General features: G+C 37.2%; 1 protein-coding gene across 4 annotated transcripts in view; it reads left to right on the top strand.

The window, feature by feature from the left end:
• Positions 1 to 22675, top strand: part of LOC112053706 (GAS2-like protein 1) — a 90775-nt gene that overhangs the window by 50978 nt on the left and 17122 nt on the right. For 3 of the 4 annotated variants that reach the window (XM_052888756.1, XM_052888754.1, XM_024093211.2), the window contains exon 3: positions 16325 to 16720. In XM_052888756.1, coding sequence (XP_052744716.1) covers positions 16336 to 16720 — 385 coding nt within the window. In that variant the 5' untranslated portion in view covers positions 16325 to 16335. Of the gene's footprint in view, positions 1 to 10991; positions 11122 to 16324; positions 16721 to 22675 lie in introns of those variants that run through there. The other variant, XM_024093213.2, reaches the window with a different exon arrangement.

Below are 22675 nucleotides of genomic sequence, written 5' to 3'. Positions count from 1 at the left end.
ACTGACTTCAGCTAGAAATAGCAGTCGTAGATGTAAGGCTTTGATGACGCGATAGTGCGGGAGATTTCTGTTTTTAATTGGCTCGAAGCGTGTCAGCTTCCGACGAAGATGCCGGCGCCGCTCAGCGCGGAACGCGGCTTAACGATCTTACTAATTACATCACTTTTTAGGATAAGGACAGATAACAAATACTTAAATGTACGAGTTTACGTTTGTGTGACTCAAATAAAGTAACTGACTTCCGTGTTATATTAGCTTTGCATGCTTGTTTTATCAATTAATTCAGGATCTAGTTGAGAATTGACTTCTATTTTATTTCTTGGTAGAACGTACTCTATGCTCACACACAGTATTAATTTAACTTTACAATCAAATTGTTCAGTTAAATCGTCCGGGTATAAAGTTCTGCCCCACGATGATCGGTTGTGTAAAAGTTGAGTACTTTAATTATGATATCAACGTTTAACAAACAATCAAACTTATATTGCCATTTACTAAAACATATTGGGGTTGTAAAGCTCACACAGAACTGATGCCTGTTTCTTAAGTTAGTACTAGCGTGAGATGTCAGAAAAACCATACATTAGCGGCCACATATGGCTAGAACAGAATTATGTAATCTTCATACACAAGATACAAAATAAACTAAAGCAAATTGTGCATTACGAAACCTAAAAAAAAATTATCAGTTAAACTGACTTTGATTAGTATGACAATTTTAGACACGGAGACTGACTTCCTGACTATTATTGTGATGTGGAAGATATATAAATGAGAAACAATAATACTCAACGTGTAATATACGAGTTATACATATATATCTACTTCATTAATTACCTATACAATAACTACAACGAAAGTCGTGTCCCCGCCATAACAATAAGTTACACAATCAAATCATAATTTCATTATTTATGATAACGATTATTGTTCACAAATATGTAAAATGTGAAAGATATTTCCTTGTAACGACACAAAATTAATATTTATGACGTACCATCTGCAGTGCAGAACATAACAGGTTTGTCCAAATTACGTAAACTACATCCAAAAGTCTGCATTAAAATACAAAAAGTAAAACCAATTTTTTTTAATCTGATTTCTTTGATGCAATGATGTTAATTGTTGAGTACTTAATATAAAAGGCAGAGCGGTAACTGGGGCGTAATAAAATAAACACGTAATTAGCGGGTAGAAAGAAAATGTTTCCGCGAAGATTGACGCACCGGATAGAAATCACCATTAGCTCGCTCCGTGAATAATCGCTGGCAGGCGTGAAGTGGAAAGGGTTTAGTTATTAAATGACCATATTATACCAATCAATATGGTCTGTGATTTAAATCCAAGAGTTTAAACAAGTTAAGTACAGTTCCTTTCGTATTTTCAATAAACTCGATAAATGGGGTGTTGTTTTTAAATTAGAGGCCATTAGAAATCTCTTTAGAAGAATAACTGTTGACTTTCTTGCTACCATTTACCAAGATAACGTTTTCACAAAAAAGTTACTATAGGTACTTTTACAAGTTCAATAAATCATGTACCTAACTAAAGCAAAGTTCGAAACAGTAATGATAGAATATGAATATATATTAACAGCATTTTCCGGTCCGTCTGTGCAAGTTGCGTGCGCTAAACTTACGCAAGCAGCAGAATAAACATAATAAAACTTATTTTCCTCCTTACCACACGTGCTGAACACTTTTGAGGGAAAGACGCTTTGACTATCACAACCTTATAGACTAGGAGGCTAGCAAAAATATTGAATGTTGATTATAAAATAGAAACTTTGTGGAAGTTCATTAGAGATAGTGATTACTTACTACACAGAAGTAGATACATGTGGGGATTTATTTGCAAAGGAGATGTCCGAAATTGGGCCCACCTTTCAGAACGATACAGAAATGAAAAATATACTAAAAATCTTGTTTATTTTACTAGATTACTCCATTAGAATCTTAAGCGATATAATTTTCGCTAACAGAGAAAATAAGCTGATTGCAATAGGATTAAAACTTTCGCCTGTCAGTTTAACAAGGATACTCGTAATGCAATGAATTTTATATCAAAGGAGTACAAATTATGCCCTGTATTTATAATACCTATAAGAATTAATTTAACTGATTAGGTAAATATAGATTTCTTTTAAAATTGGCTTCATGAGTTCTCCTTAATTATCCTAATTTATGACCAATTTTCAGCTCTGTACCATTCGTATAGTTTGGGCCCGAGTTTGTATGGAGACTGGGACTTTGTTGCATTTGAACACATTAATTAATCATTCAGATATTGTGATTAAATTATATGTTGTCAGAGAATAATTAGAGACTCTCACATTCTCTCTTAATAGAGATATCAGTGTAACACTCTCTATTATGTCAGTGTAGAGATCCTCTCGCCCCCGCGTTGATTGATGGGCAGCAGCACATAAAGTTGGCGTATATTTATTTACGCTCTATTTTTACGAGAAACAGGAACACTGTTTACGGCGGGCGCTATTTTAGGACGACGTACTGCTGCCGGTGCAGTTACGTTGCATTACTTTGTATTGCATCTGCCTTCTACATATAATTTTTCCAACCATGTTCCGAATTTGTCTTTGGAACTTAAAATATTTTTTTTATTTTTGGTAACTGCATTATTGCGTGCGTCATATCAAATGCATATCTTTTACATAATTATATTCTTTTTCATAACGGTCTTCGAGAATTGTCTTCCAAACATCCAAACTTCCTACCCTGCATGTTTGCTTCCTACTAATATTTTAAATGCGAAAATAGGAAACTTTGTTATGAACGGTGTCTATGTTACAGGTGAAATTGTCTAAGCGGAATGTAATAATAGATGAATGTATATTTGTTCTTCTTCACGCAAAAAGTACTTAATGGATTTGGCTAAATAGAGATCAATTAAACTCTAGACACATGTGCTGCATTTTACTCCGTTTAAATCCATTGTTCTCGCGTGAAAATGAAGTCGCGGGCGTCAAAATGTTCTTTGACCAAAAGAAACCTATAATATCAGCGATAAACACAGGGAATATTTTATTCCCGTTTTTCTACGGTCACCGGAGCTACGCGGATAACACCGCGGGGCATCTGTTAGTCATTGACAAAGTAAAATCTTATTTGGTTTATGGTTTAAGGAAAACCGAGTGTCAGACGTACGAAATCGCAGGCATCCGCTATTTGTCAATATCCCTTAGTGCTTCGAAGTGCAGTAAACTGCATCAACTGGTATGATTATAGTGTATCAGCAGAGGTCGGTCACCGGCAGGACGCGGGCCATTGAGCTAACACTAGCTCACACAAAGGACTAAGGACTCGCTCGCTGACTCGATCATCTAGTTAAGCTACGATCGAGTTACTGCCTATTGATCACTCGTGAAGCTACTCCTGCATAAGCATTGCGTGTTGAATTATTTTATTACATACTAGCGGACGCCCGCGACTCGTCTGCGTCTACCTCTACCTTACCCTGCTCGTAAACCTACCCTACCCTACCCTCCCCCCACCTTACCCTTACCCTAACCCTACCCGTACCCTATCCATACCCTACCCTACCCTACCCCTACCCTACCGCTACCTTACTCCTACCCTACCGCTAACCCTAACCCCTCCCTACTCCTACCTTACCCCTACCCTAACCCTACCCTACCCATACCCTACCCCTACCCTACCTTACCCTACCCTACCCCTATCCTACTCCTCCCCTACCCTATAGCTTACATATCCTTCCCCTACCTCTACCTTTCTACTACCCCTACCTTATCCGTACCCTACCCTACCCTACCCTACACTTTCCCTAAATTACCCCTACCCTACCCCTATCTTATCCCTACCCTCAGCAAAATTGGTCCAACCTTTAGAGCGTGGTGCAATGACCAAAAGACTATAATTTCCCAAGCGACTTCTATGCTAATACTATAAAGAGGTAAAGTTTGTGTGGTTGTCGGGGGTAATCTCTGGATCTACTGGACCGATTTGGAAAATTCTTTTACCAACAGAAAGCTACATTATTTGCGAGTGTCATAGGCTATGTTTGGTCCTCATATTCACACGGGAACGGGAACCACGTAATTGAAACCGCGGGGCGTTATATAGCGGCATTTCTGCGACTTTCAGAAATTTTGTATTATCTCCAAAACTATATAACTAATTAACATACTGTAAAGGGCAAATCTTATCTCTATAATATCCTTGTGATTATTTAATAATTTATTTTGATAAGGATTTAAGTTTAGTTGTGTAAATAATGACGTAAACCTTAGTTTAAAATTTAAATAATTTATTAAAGTACTAAAGGTACTATATTTGCTAAAATATAAAAGATAGATATATGGTGTCGCGGACTTTTTTGTAGAACTTTTAAAGGTTCAAAAAGCCTCCATACATTTATTTCAGTAATACGCAATGGTTGAGGCAGCGCATGCGAATAAGTAAGTTTTTCGGTCCGACCTGTGAGAGAAAACCCGCGATAACTCAGTAGTTACATATGACAGAAATATAAAAAATAAAATAGCCTATAGCACTCCCCGATAACGTAGCATTCTACTGGTGAAAGAATTTTTAAAATCGGACCAGTAGTTCCGAAGATTACCCCATTTCAAAGAATTGTTACAAACTTACAAACTTACAAACTTTACCTCTTTATAATATTAGTATAGACTTGCAGACCGCAGCGGATTCACCCGCTTATTTCCCATTCCCGTGGGAATACGGGGATAAATAATTTCGAATTAGTTCAGAAGTTTCGGAGTCTTCAAACAAAAAAACAAACTTTCCTTTTTATAATATTAGAAAAACATAAAAAATACACTTTGTACTTGGACGGTTGATCGTCCTGTGAAACCCGCTGACTTCCAAAACCACCACAAACATGATGATTGACTACCGTAATCTATACTAATATTATAGAGGTAAAATTTGTGATGTTGTAGGGGGTAATCTCTGGATCTACTTTACCGATATTTTTAATTTTTTTTTCCACAAGAAAGTTTATTACGTTTATTTTCGAGTGTCATAGTGTAATACAGACCGTATTCTTACGGGAACGGATTTTAACGCGGGTTGAAACCGCGGTGTTAGGCAGGTTTCCTATATAGGAGTATACTCACTGACGATTTAAAAGTGCTTGTAAACTGAGCTACTTGAAATAAATGAAGTTTGAATTTTTTGAATATAGTCTGTCGAACTTCCGGTATGTCTAGTTATCGCAGGTTTTCGGTCTATAGTCGATAGATAAGTTGTTGTTGATAAGTTTGTTTTAAAACGCAATCTTCTCCGTTTGATCGAGGCGCCATGGATACCGTCGCGTGCCACGGATACCTCCATTCCTCAGCCAACTGATGTTCATCGAACATAATTCTACCGTTCCCCTACCAGCACAAATGTTCGATATTGGCTATTTTGAACCGAAGGTATTTCTATTTTTCAATTCCTATGGTGCTTATACATGTCAATTACACGACTGCTCCGATAAAATAGTGTTATATTTCGATATCCTTACATCCTTACTGGATTTTTTGTTTCAGGGCAGTCGAGATTCTTTAATTATTTAATAACTTATCGTAAAATCTGATCATTAAGCAATAGTTACGTATAAAAGTCATAATTATATCGATGATAAATAATCCAGATTTAGGATTATCATTGAATTGTTTTATCGAGCGATTTTCGTTAGTTAGGTCTACATCTAATGCTACAGGATCGCAATTTGATGCAATTTGAGGCACCAACAACCAACTAGAAGAGAGAAGAGTTCAGTAAATATTTCAGGTTAGCCCGATCCAGGTTCATTATCATCATTATCAACTCATATTCGGCTCACTGCTGAGCTCGAGTCTCCTCTCAGAATTAGAGGCCAAATAGTCCACCACGCTGGCCCAATTGGCAGACTTTACACACGCAGAGAATTAAGAAAATTCTCTGGTATGCAGGTTTCCTCACGATGTTTTTCCTAACACCGTTCACGTAAATATTAAAATCACGTGTCTTACACGTGATTTTTAATTTCTTAAAATGCACCCAACTGAAAAGTTGGAGGTGCATGCTATTTTCGAACCCACACCCTCCTGAAACGAAGGCAAAAGTCATATTTTCCACTGGGCTTATCACGGCTTATCCCATCTATTCAGGTTGAGTCCTTTAATTAGATTTTCTAAGATCTCTACCTAGTGATACTTCATAAGCACTCCAGTACCAGTTGTTAACCGACATAGGATAAGTAGTATACATAACTAGTCCATACGAGGCGACAGATCTGCTGGTCCGGCACGTAAGGGGCTGGCGCAGGAGTGAATCCGATTATCCAATTAAGGCTCGTCGCCACCGCCGCGGGAGCAACGCACTCCTTTTGTCTGCCAGCGCCGCCGGCAACTGCCCTAGCGCGAGAGTTGAGTCTTCGATCGGTAATAAATACCGGATAGATGAGAAAGTTTTGTTTTACGATTTAGTGTATCCGCAGCTAATGAAGCAAACATTCGATAATTTAGAATTTGTCTTTAGAATATTAGTGCGCCGCGGATTACGCATATGCTCATATATACTCAGAACTTACATGTAGGCCGCAATCCCATCTTGCAGCATCAAGCGGTCGTTTGTCCAAAGGATTATACCAATATTCAATGGCGTGCATAAGGTAATAGCGTGTATACAGGAAGAAAATTTTTTTAGTGCGGATATTTTTATATTTTGTACATAAACAAAATTTAATGATCACGTATTTTTTCTTTTTTTTTTAACTCAAAAATAACAAAATTATCGTTAGCTAAAGTTATTTACTTTTGAACAGAATTTTAGGGTCACCCTATTGTGCGTTTATTTTATTTTCGTTTGATACCTAAAGGACGTCACCAGATCACTTTTAAGCTGAATATATCTTGTTTAGTAATAATATGTACATTATTTTGTTATTTTAGAGACATAAATTAAAAAAAAAAATTACATAAAATGTATCGAACTGTTTGTAGATTTATATTCTATTAATGATACAGAGGAGTTCGTCAAGGTTGCATCTTATCACCACTTTTGTTCAACATCTACACGGAACTCATTATGAGAATATCACTCGAAAAGTGGACAGACGGAGTTACTATTGGAGGCTATAAAATATCCAATTTGCGTTATGCAGATGACACCACATTATTTGCAACTAGCATCGAAAATATGGAATGCTTACTGACCAAAATGGAGCAAGTTAGTCTTGATTTCGGTCTAAAGATAAATCGCAGCAAGACAAAGATTATGGTTATCGATCGAGCTAATGGCAATTCGCCCGAAGTTACTAAAATTGCGAATTGCGACGTTGTTCAATCATATATCTACCTCGGGGCACTAATATCAAATAGTGGTGGATGCGCTGATGAGATTAAACGACGGATGGCTATTACACGATCTGCCATGGATCGACTCAAAAGGATATGGAGAAGCAGGAACATCACAAAGGCCACTAAAATGCGATTAGTCCGGGCATTGGTGTTTCCCATCTTTCTTTATGGTGCTGAGACGTGAACTCTGAGAGAAAGCGAGAAACAAAAGATAGACGCTCTAGAAATGTGGTGCTGGAGAAGAATGCTTGGCATATCCTGGACTCAGTTCCGATCCAACATTTCAATCCTCCAAGAACTGAGCATCAAACAACGTCTTTCTTCAATAGTCCAATGTCGCATACTGACTTTCTTTGGTCATATTACAAGAAAAGATGACACGTCCATAGAGAGACTTGTGGTGCAAGGAAAGGTGGAGGGCACAAGAGCACGTGGCAGGTCACCAATGCGCTGGACTGATCAAGTAAAAACCGCTCTCCATGGATCGCTCCACGAATGTTCTAGGAGAGCCACACTGCGGGAGGAATGGCGACGGATAGTGAGGCTTGCCACCGCGCCCAAATGATGACCACGACCACTCTGTCAAGAGTGTGACGACGAAGAAGAAGAATGATACAGAACCACGAAAAAAAATATCCGCACTAAAGACCGAATCACCCTGTATAGTGCATACTCTAGTTAAAAAACTAGAGTATGCACTATATCAACAAATTATACAAAGTGGAAAGTTCTTTCTGCTATTTAGGTTTGTAAGGAGCCCTCAGGGTAAGGCAGGGCATTAATGCATCTATGATATGCACACAACTGCCAATGCTAACGATGTTATTTTTTGTGGAATTTTAGTAAACCTTTCGGTGGTTTGTTTTATTTATCCTTTGTGCGTGTTGTCATGTTTTGATTTTTCCGGCACAATTCGCGATTTTACCAGAGATTCGACATTTCAATCGGCAGTCAACAAGTACGCGTTGCTTTATATTATGATGATTATGAAAAAATATAGTTTTGAAGTTAGTATCTAGGGTTTTTAACAAAAAAAAAGACCTTTCTCTATTTCTACCATCAAACATTCTGTTTTAATCAAAGACGTATAGGTAATCTGCAACAACGTTTTCTCTCTCATACATATAATAGTTATCTGTGATCAATAGTAATTAGATTCATGAAGGCTACGCTAGCGAGGTGTAAGTAATTCGTACTAAGGTCGCGGCTGGACGCACTTATCTTACGAATACGGGTTGCGCACGGAATGAGGAAACGAAGCCTTGCTAATTAGCCGCTTTGGTGCCGTCAAAGGGTTTGAGCGCATTTTTGGAATTATTCTGATTTTAAGCCCGACTGTAATCCTCGTAATAATGTTAAGTAGATAATTGAGGGATTACAACGGATGAAAATGTAAAGATTGTAGGTTGGTATTATATCCGTTGGATTATTGGGCATCAACATTTCCTAACTCAATGCAATGCTGCAGTATGCTTGCCTAGATAATACTGGCAGAGATTTGAGATGTTCCCAAGTTACCAGTTATCTCGATCGGCAGTGATGAACCATTCACAGGATGTGCTGTAGTTCGCAAAGGAGTATCCATCTATTTTATCCTTTCCAAGGAGAAATTATGTTATGATTTTTGGGTGAATATTCGCCACGGAAACTTGTACCTACGGGAAATGATATTGTACCTGATTAGAATACTTGCCAGCAGGGACAATCCTTGTCCCTAGGGACGGTATAATAGTCAATTTCAGTTGCGATTTATTTTGTCTTGAATGAAGAATGACTTTTTAATGTAAATGAGAAGACATACATTTTTGTTTAATTTGAATATCACCAGTAGGGGAACAGAGGGTAATGAGAGCCAGAGGGTAATTGGAGCGGTGCGACTAGAGACAAAACTAGGCTTCGTATTCACTCAGTTGTCACTCGGGCACCTTCGGCATGCTGCGTTCGCGTTTCTCTACTGTTCTAGACTCGCCAGTGCCACGCGTTGTGTAACCACGGACGCTTGTCGATTTTTTGCTCCGCGCTTATAAAAAATACGAAATTTCATCGGCCAGGTAAGTGTGAAGTTATGCACTTGTTATAATCAAATCTATTTTATTTTATAGCTAATGATATTAATTTTGAGTATCTGCGCGTATAATTTAATTACAAGCTAGATCCAATAAATTATTTTATTTTATTTCGAAATGGTGGTAGTCGGGTAATCAGAGCTTATTAGGCTCTGATTACCCTTAGTAGCTCCAATTGCCCCATATACATTATTATATGTTTTTGCAGATGTCAAAAAAACCCTGATATTCACTTTGCTGTAAGTCCATCTATACTAAGTGACCTACAAGTGGAAGCATCTACAACAAATAGTACACAAAATATGTCGCCAAACACAATCCCTTATAAAATCCCGTTTATGTCAAATGATAAAATACTCCTGGAGCCAGCTAATGTCAAATTTTCCATGACCTCTACACAGAACCAATTTTATCAAATGATACACAGCAACCGTCTAAAATTCTACAATCAGTTACTTTAATCTTTAATGTCCAAACATCTGCTTGTTCCAAAACTGCAACTGAAAATTAGATTTTGAGAAAGTTAAGAATACATGTCGCGTCAAAGAAAACATTCAGTAATATTATCTAGCACACCAATGAAAACAGCATTTGAAGAGAAGGAGTAGAAACGTTGAGAGAAAAATGTAAAACTAAAATCTTTGCAAAGGAGAAGGGAGCAACCAGCAACAAAGAAAGAAAATGTCCCGAAGCGAAAGGCGGATGGAGCAAGCATGGCAGCCGACAAGAAAGAAAAAATAAAAAAGAGTAAAAATGAAACTTTTTGCGGATGAAACTGATGCGTCAGATGAAGAAGACTTTGAGAATCTTTGCGACGATGAGTCAGAATATTCAGAAGAAGAGACATTGTGTGCTATTAGCTAGCGACATTGGAAAAAATAACGAAATGTGGTACTGTTGTAGAGGTTGCGGAAAACGGGCTCATAAAGAATGTTCTGGTTGTGACAGTCTGGTTGATTACATTTGCGTTTTTTGTTTACGTTTATATCAAAATGTATATGAATATGTGACATTTCAGAATAACATAAAAATTTATGAGACTGATTTAATAATTAAGTAGCTCCCATTACACTTATGGAAATTTATAGGCTCTTATTTCCCGCTAAGTCGGGTAATGGGAGCGATTCTCTTTTTTTGTTTAAAGTTTATCTGTGGCCAAATGTCTAATAATCTAACGTTAACGCTGTGATTAAAAGATAGCCAAATAAGTAAGGATTTAGTTTCTAATAGAAAAATCCTAAAATATCCATAAATTTGCCTTTTATTCAACTTTTTCCTTAGTAGGCTCCAATTTCCCCCGTCTCCCCTATATCTATCCACGAGATTTTTTGCCTACCGTTATAATGTATGAACATAATTTGATAATGACTTTTTTACAGTGATAATTTAATTAATTTCCATTACGTAATGCGTTGGTACGTGTACCTGACGGGTATGATTATTTATTTAATTAATTTATATAAAATGAATAATTGCGTTATTAGCTGCGATCGATTATCATAACCCACACTCCAATTTGAATTAATTAGTTAATCCTTCCACGTTGACCCTTTATATTGATGGTCGCAAGGACGAGCGCCGCAGTGTCTTAGTGCTAGTATACAGGCCCACACGTTCAACTTGACCTATTCAAAGGGCTGCGTAGGCCGCCCTGACCAACATATCACCAGTGAAAAACTTCCAAGGGAAACCCTCTCTTATTACCATAGCAAGAAAGGAGAAATTTCCGTGGTAAGTGCTATATACTCGTGTTGTTTGATGCTATGTGGTACTCTGCAGTTACGTAGAGTTGATAGTAGTGGAGACATTCGTCAGTCGTTAGCTCCTTCACATGGTGATGGATGGTTATGGTCTAGAGGCCCACGTGGGCGCTGATGTTAAGTGATCATTGTCATTCGATGAATTACAATTGTTTGTTAAGTGCCTATGATATGTTATTGTTTCGGTTACGTATGTGTAGGTATGTATGCACTGTAAATAAAGCCACAAAATCTCCAGGGTAAAAGGGCAAGACTCAGTACTTAGAAGTCATGTGTTTGATCCCGGGCCACGTCACTTACCCACTCCTAACAGTCTGCGACTAATTAGAAATTTGACAAACAAAGTTTGTAAATAAAAATTCACTAATAGACACTTAAAGCTCAAGTCTAGTATGTAATGTGATTTGAATGATTTTTTTGGATTTAATTTAATCCTTGGTCATCCCACATTAGCAAGGTCCCAGAACTATATAGACTACTTATCAAAAATAGTTAATTATAATAGAGTTGATACTCGTTATTATTTTAGTCATTGCAACTAAATTTAAATCAACCTGATTTAGTTTACCTGGAATTATCTAAGTAGGTATCTAATGACTATTAATACAAATTATTGTTATTTATTAGTTATTGTTAAGAAAATATAAAATTACTGATACGGTTAAAGAATTTTACAAAATGTCCCCAACAAATGATCAAATTTCCTTCCAAAGACATTTCAGTGGTACCGGCTGTGGCATCCACTGGGTCGCGTGCCGATATTGCTTAAGCTTTTGGGGAAACGATGGGACGAGTCGACATAACACGAAACTTCCGCCCCGTCAGCATTACTGTCGTCATTTGGGGCGGTAGGGTCGATGGTTATAGACGGAGAGCCAGCGACAGCCTTCGACATTTTATAAAAGTTGAAAGTTTGTCAGCTCATACTCCTACTATAGATGAGTTCCTACTAAACTATGGAGTTTGGAGCGCGGTGGCTTTGGTATTTTTTTTTGTATTCTTTACAAGTTAGCCCTTGACTGCAATCCCACCTGATGGTAAGTGATGATGCAGTCTAAGATGGAAACACGCTAACTTATTAGGATCAGGATGAAAATCCACACTCCTTTCGATTTGTACACGACATCGTACCGGAACGCTAAATCGCTTGGCGGTACGTCTTTGTCGGTAGGGTGGTAACTAGCCACGGCCTAAGCCTCCCACCAGCCAGACCTGGACCAATTAAGAAAACCTCAGTCGGCCCAGCCGGGGATCGAACCCAGAACCTCCGTCTTGTAAATCCACCGCGCATACCACTGCGCCACGGAGGTCGTCACAATAGCGGTAGATAGCAGGTTTCAAGGATTGAGACTCTCAACCATCTATTTAACCTATTTATCGGCTTAATATGACAAATTATTTCCCAATTCGTCAGACACTTGGCTTCTTGGCTTGGCAACCCTTCGCTAGAAACTCTTGAAGTGTTAAATTAAATCGACTTGCGGGTAGTGTTTTTCGAAGTGTTGCCGCGAAGCTAAGTGACTGGCGACTGGGATTATAATTTCTAATATTATGCCGAGGAAAACTCTGAGGGTCTCTACCTCCCAAAGCTACCACGCTTCAAACTCCATAGTTGGCTACTGTACTTTCTTATGGTAGGAGCCTGAGCTGACGAACTTTCAGCTTTAATAAAATGACGAAGGTGTGGGGTACACGGGCTCTTAGACTATAATAACTTGTTGTGTTGTATGCGGTAATATCATTTCGCTGTCCTATTTCTTTCTACGACTGAAGTTTTATCATAACTGCGACTGTCATAAGTAAAAAATAACTCATCATTATCAGCCTATTTTAACGACCCACTTCAAGGCTATACCTCCCTACTTATACTTATATTATGAAGAGGGAAGATTTGATTGTTTGTTTATATGCATTGAATAGGCTCTAAAACTACTGAACCTATTTGCAAATATCTTTCACTGTTGGAAGCTACACTATCCCCGAGTGCTATAGGCTATATTTTATCCTCGTATTCCTACGGGAATGGGAACCACGCGGTTGAAATCTCGCGGCGTCTACTAAGGGTTTATGGTGCTTAGACCCACCACACTGGTCCTGTTAATGGTTGATAATGTGACGACCACTATCAGGTGCTAATGGTAATGGAACAACAGCTTGATATGCACTCTGGTCTTGGACGTACGGGGATGTAACACCACCGGTTTCCCAACCCCGGGCTAAGAATTTTTACTCAGAAAAAAGAAAGCTCTATATTTCATAGGCCGATGTAAGGAATCAGTTATGTTATTATGGACTACTTTGCCCAGTTCTTGTAGTAGGTACAACACATATCTATAAAACACATGTTATATCACTGATGGGTCGCGGAGATGTTCTCACGAGTGGGTCGTACGTATATGGCGCGGGCGCTCTGTGAAGAGACGCGGCACCGCCTGGGTCGCTGCAGGGTTCAAGGCTCCGTGTACCGGCAACCAGTTACCTAGCCACGGGTTATACTATACCTACAGATATCCATGGATACTTTTATTAATAGTTTTATACATCTGTGTACCTACATATTTGAATTAGGGCGATGAGCTTTTCTTATCTACGAGTATCTATACGATTAAGTTTATTTAACGGAACCGAAAGGGGTGTGGATTTTCATCCTCCTCCTAACAAGTTAGTCCGCTTCCATCTTAGACTGCATCATCACTTACCATCAGGTGAGATTGTAGTCAAGGGCTAACTTGTAAAGAATAAAAAAGAAAACATAAACTTAAATGTCAATTTTTGCATTGAAATCATCATTCAAGTCATCAAATTCGTCATTTAAAAACCTTTCTTAAATCATATTTGCATGTTGGGATGGAAATCTATCGTATAATAAACTAGCCGAGACCCCGCGTTTCACCCGCGTAGTTCTCGTTCCCGTGAGAATATGGGGATAAAATTAGTCCTCTTTATAATATTACTATAGATAATAGGTTTTTGTTGCAAGTCTATAATGACTAAATAAAAGACTAAATGCCAGAATAAAATATTTTTCTACTTTTCCCAGAATTCTCACGACAAATTGGCGTTTATTTAAGTTTAATGCGATCGATTATGCAGATACGAAATTGGAGAGATCGAAATTTTAGCGGAACTAACATTTTCAATGCCTACCGAAAAAAATAGATGGCCATTTGTACTGCTTATTAAAATCGTGGTAGCCTCGAGTCGGCAGGTTGGATAAAGGTCTCTGCATACACAGCGGACATGGACGGGGCGACGACGCGAGAGGACTTCGTATTATGTAGCTAAATACCTACGTACCTACTTGTTTTCTGGAGCATACAAGAGGAACTGTGCATACGCAGCGGTAACACCAATGAAACATGGAATACGCGGAACGGAACTTGCAAAACATTATAAAGAACAATATTCTTCCCATCCCGCGCACGCTACGACGTATGTACTCGCAGATATGTATTTTGTATGAAACGATCTATTCAAAACTTGTCGTCCCGTTCCACCCGAGTTAAATCACTACTAACTATAGTCGCAATTTCAAACTCTAGAAACTTCTGTCTGTAGTCATATTTTGAAATTAGTTTCTTTGAAACTACCTAAATGAACAAAATATTTATGTTAATGTTAAAACCTCAAACTAAACACAGTGTAGGTACAGTGGAATATGATCATTGTCATTAGCATTTTAGTTTTTATCGCTCCTCGTTTACCGAATTCAAATTCAAATCCGGTGACTTGTCGCTCGTCTGCTAAATGACGGCCACATTACGGCTTTGTGTTTATAATTACACGCAGCCTTCGGAAGATCATTCGTTTTGGTTTTAAAAAAAGTCTTTATATATGCGATACAGCCTTGGTAAACAATATCTTAATCGTTCAATAGTGTCGACTGCATGATAATTATCGTCTGAGGGAAGAATTCAATAGACCACATAGCACACATCTATTAACTTATTTAAGCAAGACAATTTCATCCACTAGAGAAGACCAGAGAAAATTGAGAAATTAAAACTGTCTACAACATCAAATAGGAATTCAAAACGGCGTCACAAAGATATTAGTGCTAATTTGTAATAAAATTACCGGTTAAATATTCGCATTTAAAATAGTAATTATACCTAAATAGATAGTCGTCTTCACGACAATTTTCTTTGGCTTTAAATGCTTCTATTTACTCTATAGTTTCAGGCCTGGTCTGCATCTAATTACCTTCCGGTCTTTCAATCTGTACGAACCCTTAGTATCTTGTACAAATTCACAAGTCATGCAGGCATCACGGTTCTCTCAAGGCTGTCGCAACCTCTATAACTACTAATAAACTGAACAAAATATCATTAACATTGGCGTCACAGAACCCATAACAGTAATTGCCCGAAGCAGCCGTTTGAATCTTAATGCTGGTACTGATAATACGATTTGAATATTAGGATTTATTACGACTCTACGATAAGAAATAATGATCCTTTTTAGATTGAAAACCGTCATTAATTTTACTATTTTTATGAACAGTGTACTGATAACGATTAGTTATAACTTGAACCTAATTATGATTCGAAACGAAAAGGAAAATAAATTAGACTGTGGTCAGTGAATGAATTCTAAATTATTTAATTGGCCAAAGTTAATGATACGTACACACTTGCTACAATTTTCTAAATCAGAATATAAATGTATCTGATATGGTTTGTATCCAAAATATAAATGTAGACGCATCAAATGTTCGACATAAACATAGTCTTAATTACAAGAAAGGTAAATTAAAGAAGTAGATATGATACTGATGATGTTTTCATCGAAAGAAGTTTTCTTTACTTTAATGAAGTCGTGGTAATAATTACTTCTTTTTAAAGAAATCGCAAAGCGATTATTCGACGCCTCCCGTGACCAGAAGGCTGGCTTATATTTAGGTCAGAGATATAGTATTGCCATAGGTACAACGTGGCAATACTGCCAGTCTTCTGGGCACTTTACCAATGAATATCGGATGAATTCTACGACACCTTCTTTAGTTGTAATTTTATATTTTCTTTTTTCATTTATATTGTTGTTTGTTTGTGTAGTTAATTTAGTTAAATATTTAGTTAATTTAGTTACATATTTAGTTACTTTTAGATAATGTAAATGGTTTTAAATGATGAAAAAAAGTCGTGGTATTAATATATCATTCTCTTTGCTTACAGATTAAGCCAGCATGGCTTACTACCGCTGCGGGCCGACAGCCATCGGCAGCCGGGCGTCCTGGTCGGTGACATCGCCCGTGGAGTCCAAGACCTTCGACCGGCCCCTCAGCGGCAACTATGATAGAATCTTCAACGCTTTCGAACGGACCAACGCGTTTGAATACGTCCGCAGCACGTTCGAAGGAAAACCCGAGGAGGAGAGGCAGATCGGCCACGGGGATATAGTGGTGAACAGGAAGATGTCCAGCAGCTTCGAGCGTGCGGACTGTGCGCTGGCGGCGCAGACGCCGTGCGAGGATGATGAGGACTTCTACCGGGAAAAGATCCTGTACTCGCAGGCGAGACAGCTGTTCCCTTTGCAGGAGGATCTGGCTGATTGGATCAACAAAACCATCGGTAAGTGATTTTTGCTGGCTTCAGAGACGTATGTTCCTTTAATGCTGTGCTGTGCATTACGTATGCTCTTCTATTGTAGATAAAATTCAAGGTACAACAGCTAACTATACTCGTAGTATTATTAATTTCATCTTGCTGGAAATTGCAAACCTCAACTTGTATGTACCATTTAATATAAGTACCAGTTAAATCTTCCGATGTTCAACAGTTCATGAACGATTTACTTTTATATGGAAGATTTGCTTAAATACTTCATGTTCAACCTCGTAGATGTCTTTATCACGACAATGCTTTTATTGTAAACGAACACAACATGTAAACTTGGACTTACTTATCCTAATAGAGGAATCGTTTTATAAACCTAAAATGACTTATTCTTATAGCTAATGTAAGTCATGCTCACGTGAAATAGTTGCAAAGTACTGGCTGCATTTCCGCATTTTACACCCAGGCTGATCCTATGCGCAAAAAATGAACTAAAATAGAATGAATGCGTGTGCGTTACATGAAATAACAAAAAGTCTTGATCGCCATAGTGCAGCGTTTAATAAATTGCTTAATAAACAAGTGTATGTGAGCAACACATTAATAACGGGTAACCGTAGTGTTTGCTGTGGCAGTGTGCTGCGCGGTAATTGATGAGTCGACGTGTGCTTCGGTCTATTAACCTAATTAGTGTGAACAAACTTAGCTAGTGTTATAAACTTTGCAACATCATGAATGGTAGGGCTGCTACGTTCACAGTTTTCCATAGCGTTTTTATCACTTTTCCTTTAATTCAAGACTTTCTTTCATTCAATGACAAAAATACCTTTATTTTGAATACTCAATCCATAATACTTATTATTTTTATCGAATTTCGTTTGCTGTGTCGTCATTAAAAGTTTTTAGAGAAGCTTTTGAACGTTTTTTAAATTAAATCATTCGATATGAAAAGAAAAACATTTTAAAACTAATAGCCGAAAATCTATTTCAAATACTTAAACTTTTTTCATGTTTCCAATTTTAATTATTTCAATATAACCCCATTTCCTCTTAATATAACCCCTTCTATGCTTATCGTCTATTGTTCTATTAACTCAACTAAATTAATTAATAATGATTCTTTCCATCGAAGCTCATCTACAATATTGGTGATGTTATGAAATGCAAGCAGGTAAATAGCCTCGTTACTTCGACACACGGCCCTATCTGAAAGTTCGAACTGGGTAACAAAGAGCTCGATCATGTATCAATGCGGCGTATGAATGTATGTGTGTACGTCTATTAGAAATTACATACGCGTAACGGAGCTTAGCGGCGTCCTTTGTGAGTTCATCGACATCTGATGATTTTGTTATTGTGTTCAACGCGTTATGGTTCTGGTTATGGCTGCAGGCGCTGTTGGATCATCCGTGTAAAGCGTGTGCGTTATTGGGATAACTGGGGATCTGGTGAGATGGATTTTCTTTTCATCGATGTAACTGATTTTTTCTCTGTAACAGGGAAAGGGTTGTCTTGGAAGTACCTATTAAACTTGGCATACAGTGCCTTTTCGATTTGTTTATATGCTGGAGTTTTTGTTAATATATAAAGTTACTTCAAAAAAAATCTCATGTTTAAGTTATCATTATCTGCATCACGTCTTCTACTAATGTCCTTATAGTCTGATACTTTTCTACTATAAGTACTCACGACTAGAATCTGATACTTACTATTAAATCGCCATCATCATTATCATCATCGGCATTTTTATGTTAAGTTTTGCAATTTAAGGATCATTTTTCTATTTGACGAAGCCATTCATTTGGCATTTTGATCTTACTAATTCTAAATAAGTGCCATCATACATTAAGAAAGATTTATGTTGTTTAAACAGTAACTGATACCTGTTTAGTAAAAATATAGCCACAGCAGAACCATGGAAAGCTTAATAGAGACAAAAAAATTCAAGTAGGTTCGTACCTAATAGTTTTCGACATCAATTTTGGAACAGATTGAAGAAGATTCGTCGTAACTAATTTAATAAACTAATCGAGAGAAGAAATAAACAGTAATTCAAAGGAAAAAAACATCTTTATTGGCACAATAATAAATGAGTCTTCCTCCAAGTAGCGTGTGTTATTGCGCGCGCGGTGTGTGGCGACCACGTGGCGTTATGTCACCGCTCCATATCGGCGCAGTCGTGGGAGGCTCGTGAATGAACTAATGGGTACCGCGTACCCACTCGTACATATTGACGATAAATTGTTGACGATTAATCCGCGATTTATCACACTTGAAGTATTCGAATACCTACAGTAGATGCATGATTACTAAAACCGGATTTATGATTGTCTTAAGGCATTCGGATAACAAAAAACTCGGATAATTGGATGTAGGAAGAAAAGCGGTTAAGTGATACACTTATTCCAACCCTAAAACAGCTAACTCTCAAATAGAGCTGTTCCAGGGTATGATATTAGAAAATATGAGTCAAAGTTATTTGACTGAAATACTGAAATCATAATAATTAAAACAGCGTAAGATAGAGAATTTATTCGAAACTAATACATATATAAATGGAACGTCCTTACAGAATAGTTCGCATGTCCATATTTCTCGAAATTAGCTTTTCGCGTCGTTTGATAACGTCATCGACATTTAATTTTTATAGTAGAAAATAAAAATGGACCAGTAGTTATCTACTTAATTTGTCATCGTGTTAAAGTATAAAATGTTCCGTAATATTTAAACGAGTCATAATAATTTTAACATTTAGGAACTGGTAGCGCCTGTTTTGTTTCCAAACGCCACTCACGTCCGGTGCAATTAATCGCTCCACCGACGAGCCGATACTTTCGTCACAGACGAGCTGGAACAATGTGCATTTTGTTATTAATTAATTAACTACCGACATTGACTATAACATAGAAAAACTGATGGAATTGTAGAAAAGAAATGTACATACGAGTACATCGTGGCCATCAATGATGACTGTGTAGATATGTGTTAAAGTCTTAATTTTGCACAAGCTATACGACCAAATAAGTGGCAATAACTATCGTATAGATACGATTATCATTAATCCTTGGAACATCCCTCAAATTTGCTACATCACTTACGATTAGTTTTACTTAAAAAGATAATTAAACATTAGTTAGCTTAAGAGCAAGCCTTTGTTGGGAACGATCAAACATATTTTGGCTGCAAAGCGAAATCCTTTTTAAAACTCTAGACTGTAAGCTACGCTGCTGTTAGTCTAGTCTCAAGTTAGATCTTATCTGACGATCTCAATTAGCTTGCAACAGTAAATTTTATTTTGTAAAAGAGCATCAGCTGATTTTCATGTTGGCGTATTTTCATCCTGAAGCTTGCTTAGCAAACAGTCAGACCAGTTAGTCCAAGTGTTTCTCTAATAGGAGCTAGCTGCTACCTGTACTTTATCAATGATAAAAATAATGATGAAGATGAGACAGTCTTCAACTCAAAAATAGCATGTGATAAAGTTAAAATAATCGAATAATTTAAATTTGAATTTATAGAAACGCCAGGCAGGGGGTATCCCTGTAGGTAATTCCCTGTAGTTCTGCAGATAGGATATCACCATCTGACACATTTAAATAACCACAGATTACGCAATTTATTATAAAATCGGTGTTCAATACTTTGAATTTAAAAAATAATAATTCCAGGATTTGCTTTGATAAAAAACAGTACAATAAAACAAATTGTGGTTAACCAATATTATATGCTAGATTGTTTTGAAATACAGCAGAATCGTTGATCACTGGCCTTAGCATAATTACTAATAGGAAATAAGCTAAGTTATTAACCTTAATTAAATTACCTACTTATTTGAAATAATGATATGATTAAATTGAACTTGACTTTGACTTTGAGCACTAGGAAATACGGATATTTGTAATCGTTAAACGGTATAGATTTAAACGGTAGAGTTTGCCAATGAATGGATGAATCAAATGTATGTACATAATATTATCTAAAATGAAAAGTATGCTCCGATATCACCCATTACAGTAGTCGGGTAAATAGTTTTACCCACGGAACGTAGATAAATTCTTATATCCGTGGTTTTACCGATAGGTTTTACCATTGTAAGTTTTATTATTGAATTATACAGTATTGTTCTGTGGAACAAAGCAGCTACTGTACAATTTACATTTGACTACTGACTACTGACTACTGTATGCAAGGCGACGCCCACTCAAAGCACGACTGTTAGTAAACAGTAAGTAAACACGTTCCACAGATATTAATCAAGTTATACAAGGACTTCATATACGCTCCGCCAAATAATAACCCTGTTTCAAATCTCGGATACCACAGAATACATTTTGCATATTTCGTTATTACAAGGACGAAATCCTGAGATAAACTTATTTATTAGACACTAATGAAGGCCTCACAAGAAGCTCAGTCGCTGCAGGCCGTGGATTTAGCGATGAAGTTGGGATCATAAGGCGTTGGTAGGAGGTCCCGCACAGAGTATCTGCTGTTGTTAGACCTCCACGATGTGGTCTGGCGACATCGACTGGGCTTACAGAGACAATGGATGTCGGCTCAGACCCTAGTGCTTCAAAGTCCCAACAAAACGCCTATAGGTCAAACAGTTGAGTCTATTGGCTCATTTCAATGTTGATGCATCACTGATAGTCTTGACTACATGTCTATAAGCCATCGAATAAGTATTTGTTTTCCCTATGCCTTTATTGATATTAAAAATCTCTACTTTAAGTACCCCATGACATACGAGTATACGAGTATTTCATCCCTAAATTGATTATTGTATTTAGTCACTGTATTAAACTTTAACGATTCTTGTAGATGCTAACTGGACTTGTTTGGAATAATAACATATTACAAAAGTTGCTTTCGTTTGCTGAAACGAGAGCGATCGTTTAGACCAATAGTTGGCTACAGTCACGACGCGCCATTATGCGCCACAGACCGAGTCCTCAATTATGTCTTACAGGGCTACCAGATCGAAATTTTAACAAAATATGATAATCAGATATGATGATAACTATTATTGTTTCATATAATAAACCTATTTCTCTGTGACGTTGCAGTTTTCGAATAAGCTTACGTTAGGAAGTTGTAGCATCTATTTTGTATTAATGACTGTGTTATTTCGCTACCAATATTAGTACGAGTTAATACGTAGAAATGTTCACGCAAATTATTATCTTAACGAGTAGATTCTAGATTCTTTATCAACTCCCATTTCAATTTAAGAAAGTATTATTTATCTACTTTCGTATCGTTTTACTTGCTCTTACTTAGTTAACATGTTAAAAAATCACAATAATATCATTTGCTAACCCTAAATTAAATAATAACCATTTAGCGAGAATCACATTGTCAACCTTATTACAAGAAGCATAATTGTCGCAATCGGATATAGAGCTCAACACGACAATAACCCGCCTGCCGGCAGTTCAGTGCATTGTTGTTCACGCATCACAACGTTCGTGACAATTGCCTAAGATTCTCGGATAAGAAAACGTTAATGCCGACGTATTTGGCAAAGAATGTTCTCAAATATACTCGTAATTAGAGATAATATTCCATTTAGAGAAATGTTAGTAGTTTTTTGCTTTACGTTTAAGCCAATGAATTATTACTTAAATGTAGATCAACTGCCGTAATGGTATTACCGATTTCATATCCTATTTAATGCTATTATAGTTTTTAGTGGATTTCGGAATTTTGTTGCAAAAAAAAGTAAATCGGTTATTGAACCATTTAATGTTCGACTTTTTCTTGAAAACTACATTTAAGCTATGCATATGCATAGCTATGCTATTATATGTATGAAGGCTTTCGGTATTGATTTTTGTTCTGGTAGTGATAATTATAGTCAAACATTATCACCTAAATCGTCCGCGTTATGGCAAAATCCCAAATCTACTTACAATTACGATAATAGCTGACACTCATTAGATAATCATCTAAAAAACCAAGGGTAGCTAG

The sequence above is a fragment of the Bicyclus anynana genome, chromosome 23 (assembly GCF_947172395.1).
Source record: "Bicyclus anynana chromosome 23, ilBicAnyn1.1, whole genome shotgun sequence".
Taxonomy (NCBI): domain Eukaryota; kingdom Metazoa; phylum Arthropoda; class Insecta; order Lepidoptera; family Nymphalidae; genus Bicyclus; species Bicyclus anynana.
This window is presented reverse-complemented; position numbering and strand designations above follow the sequence as displayed.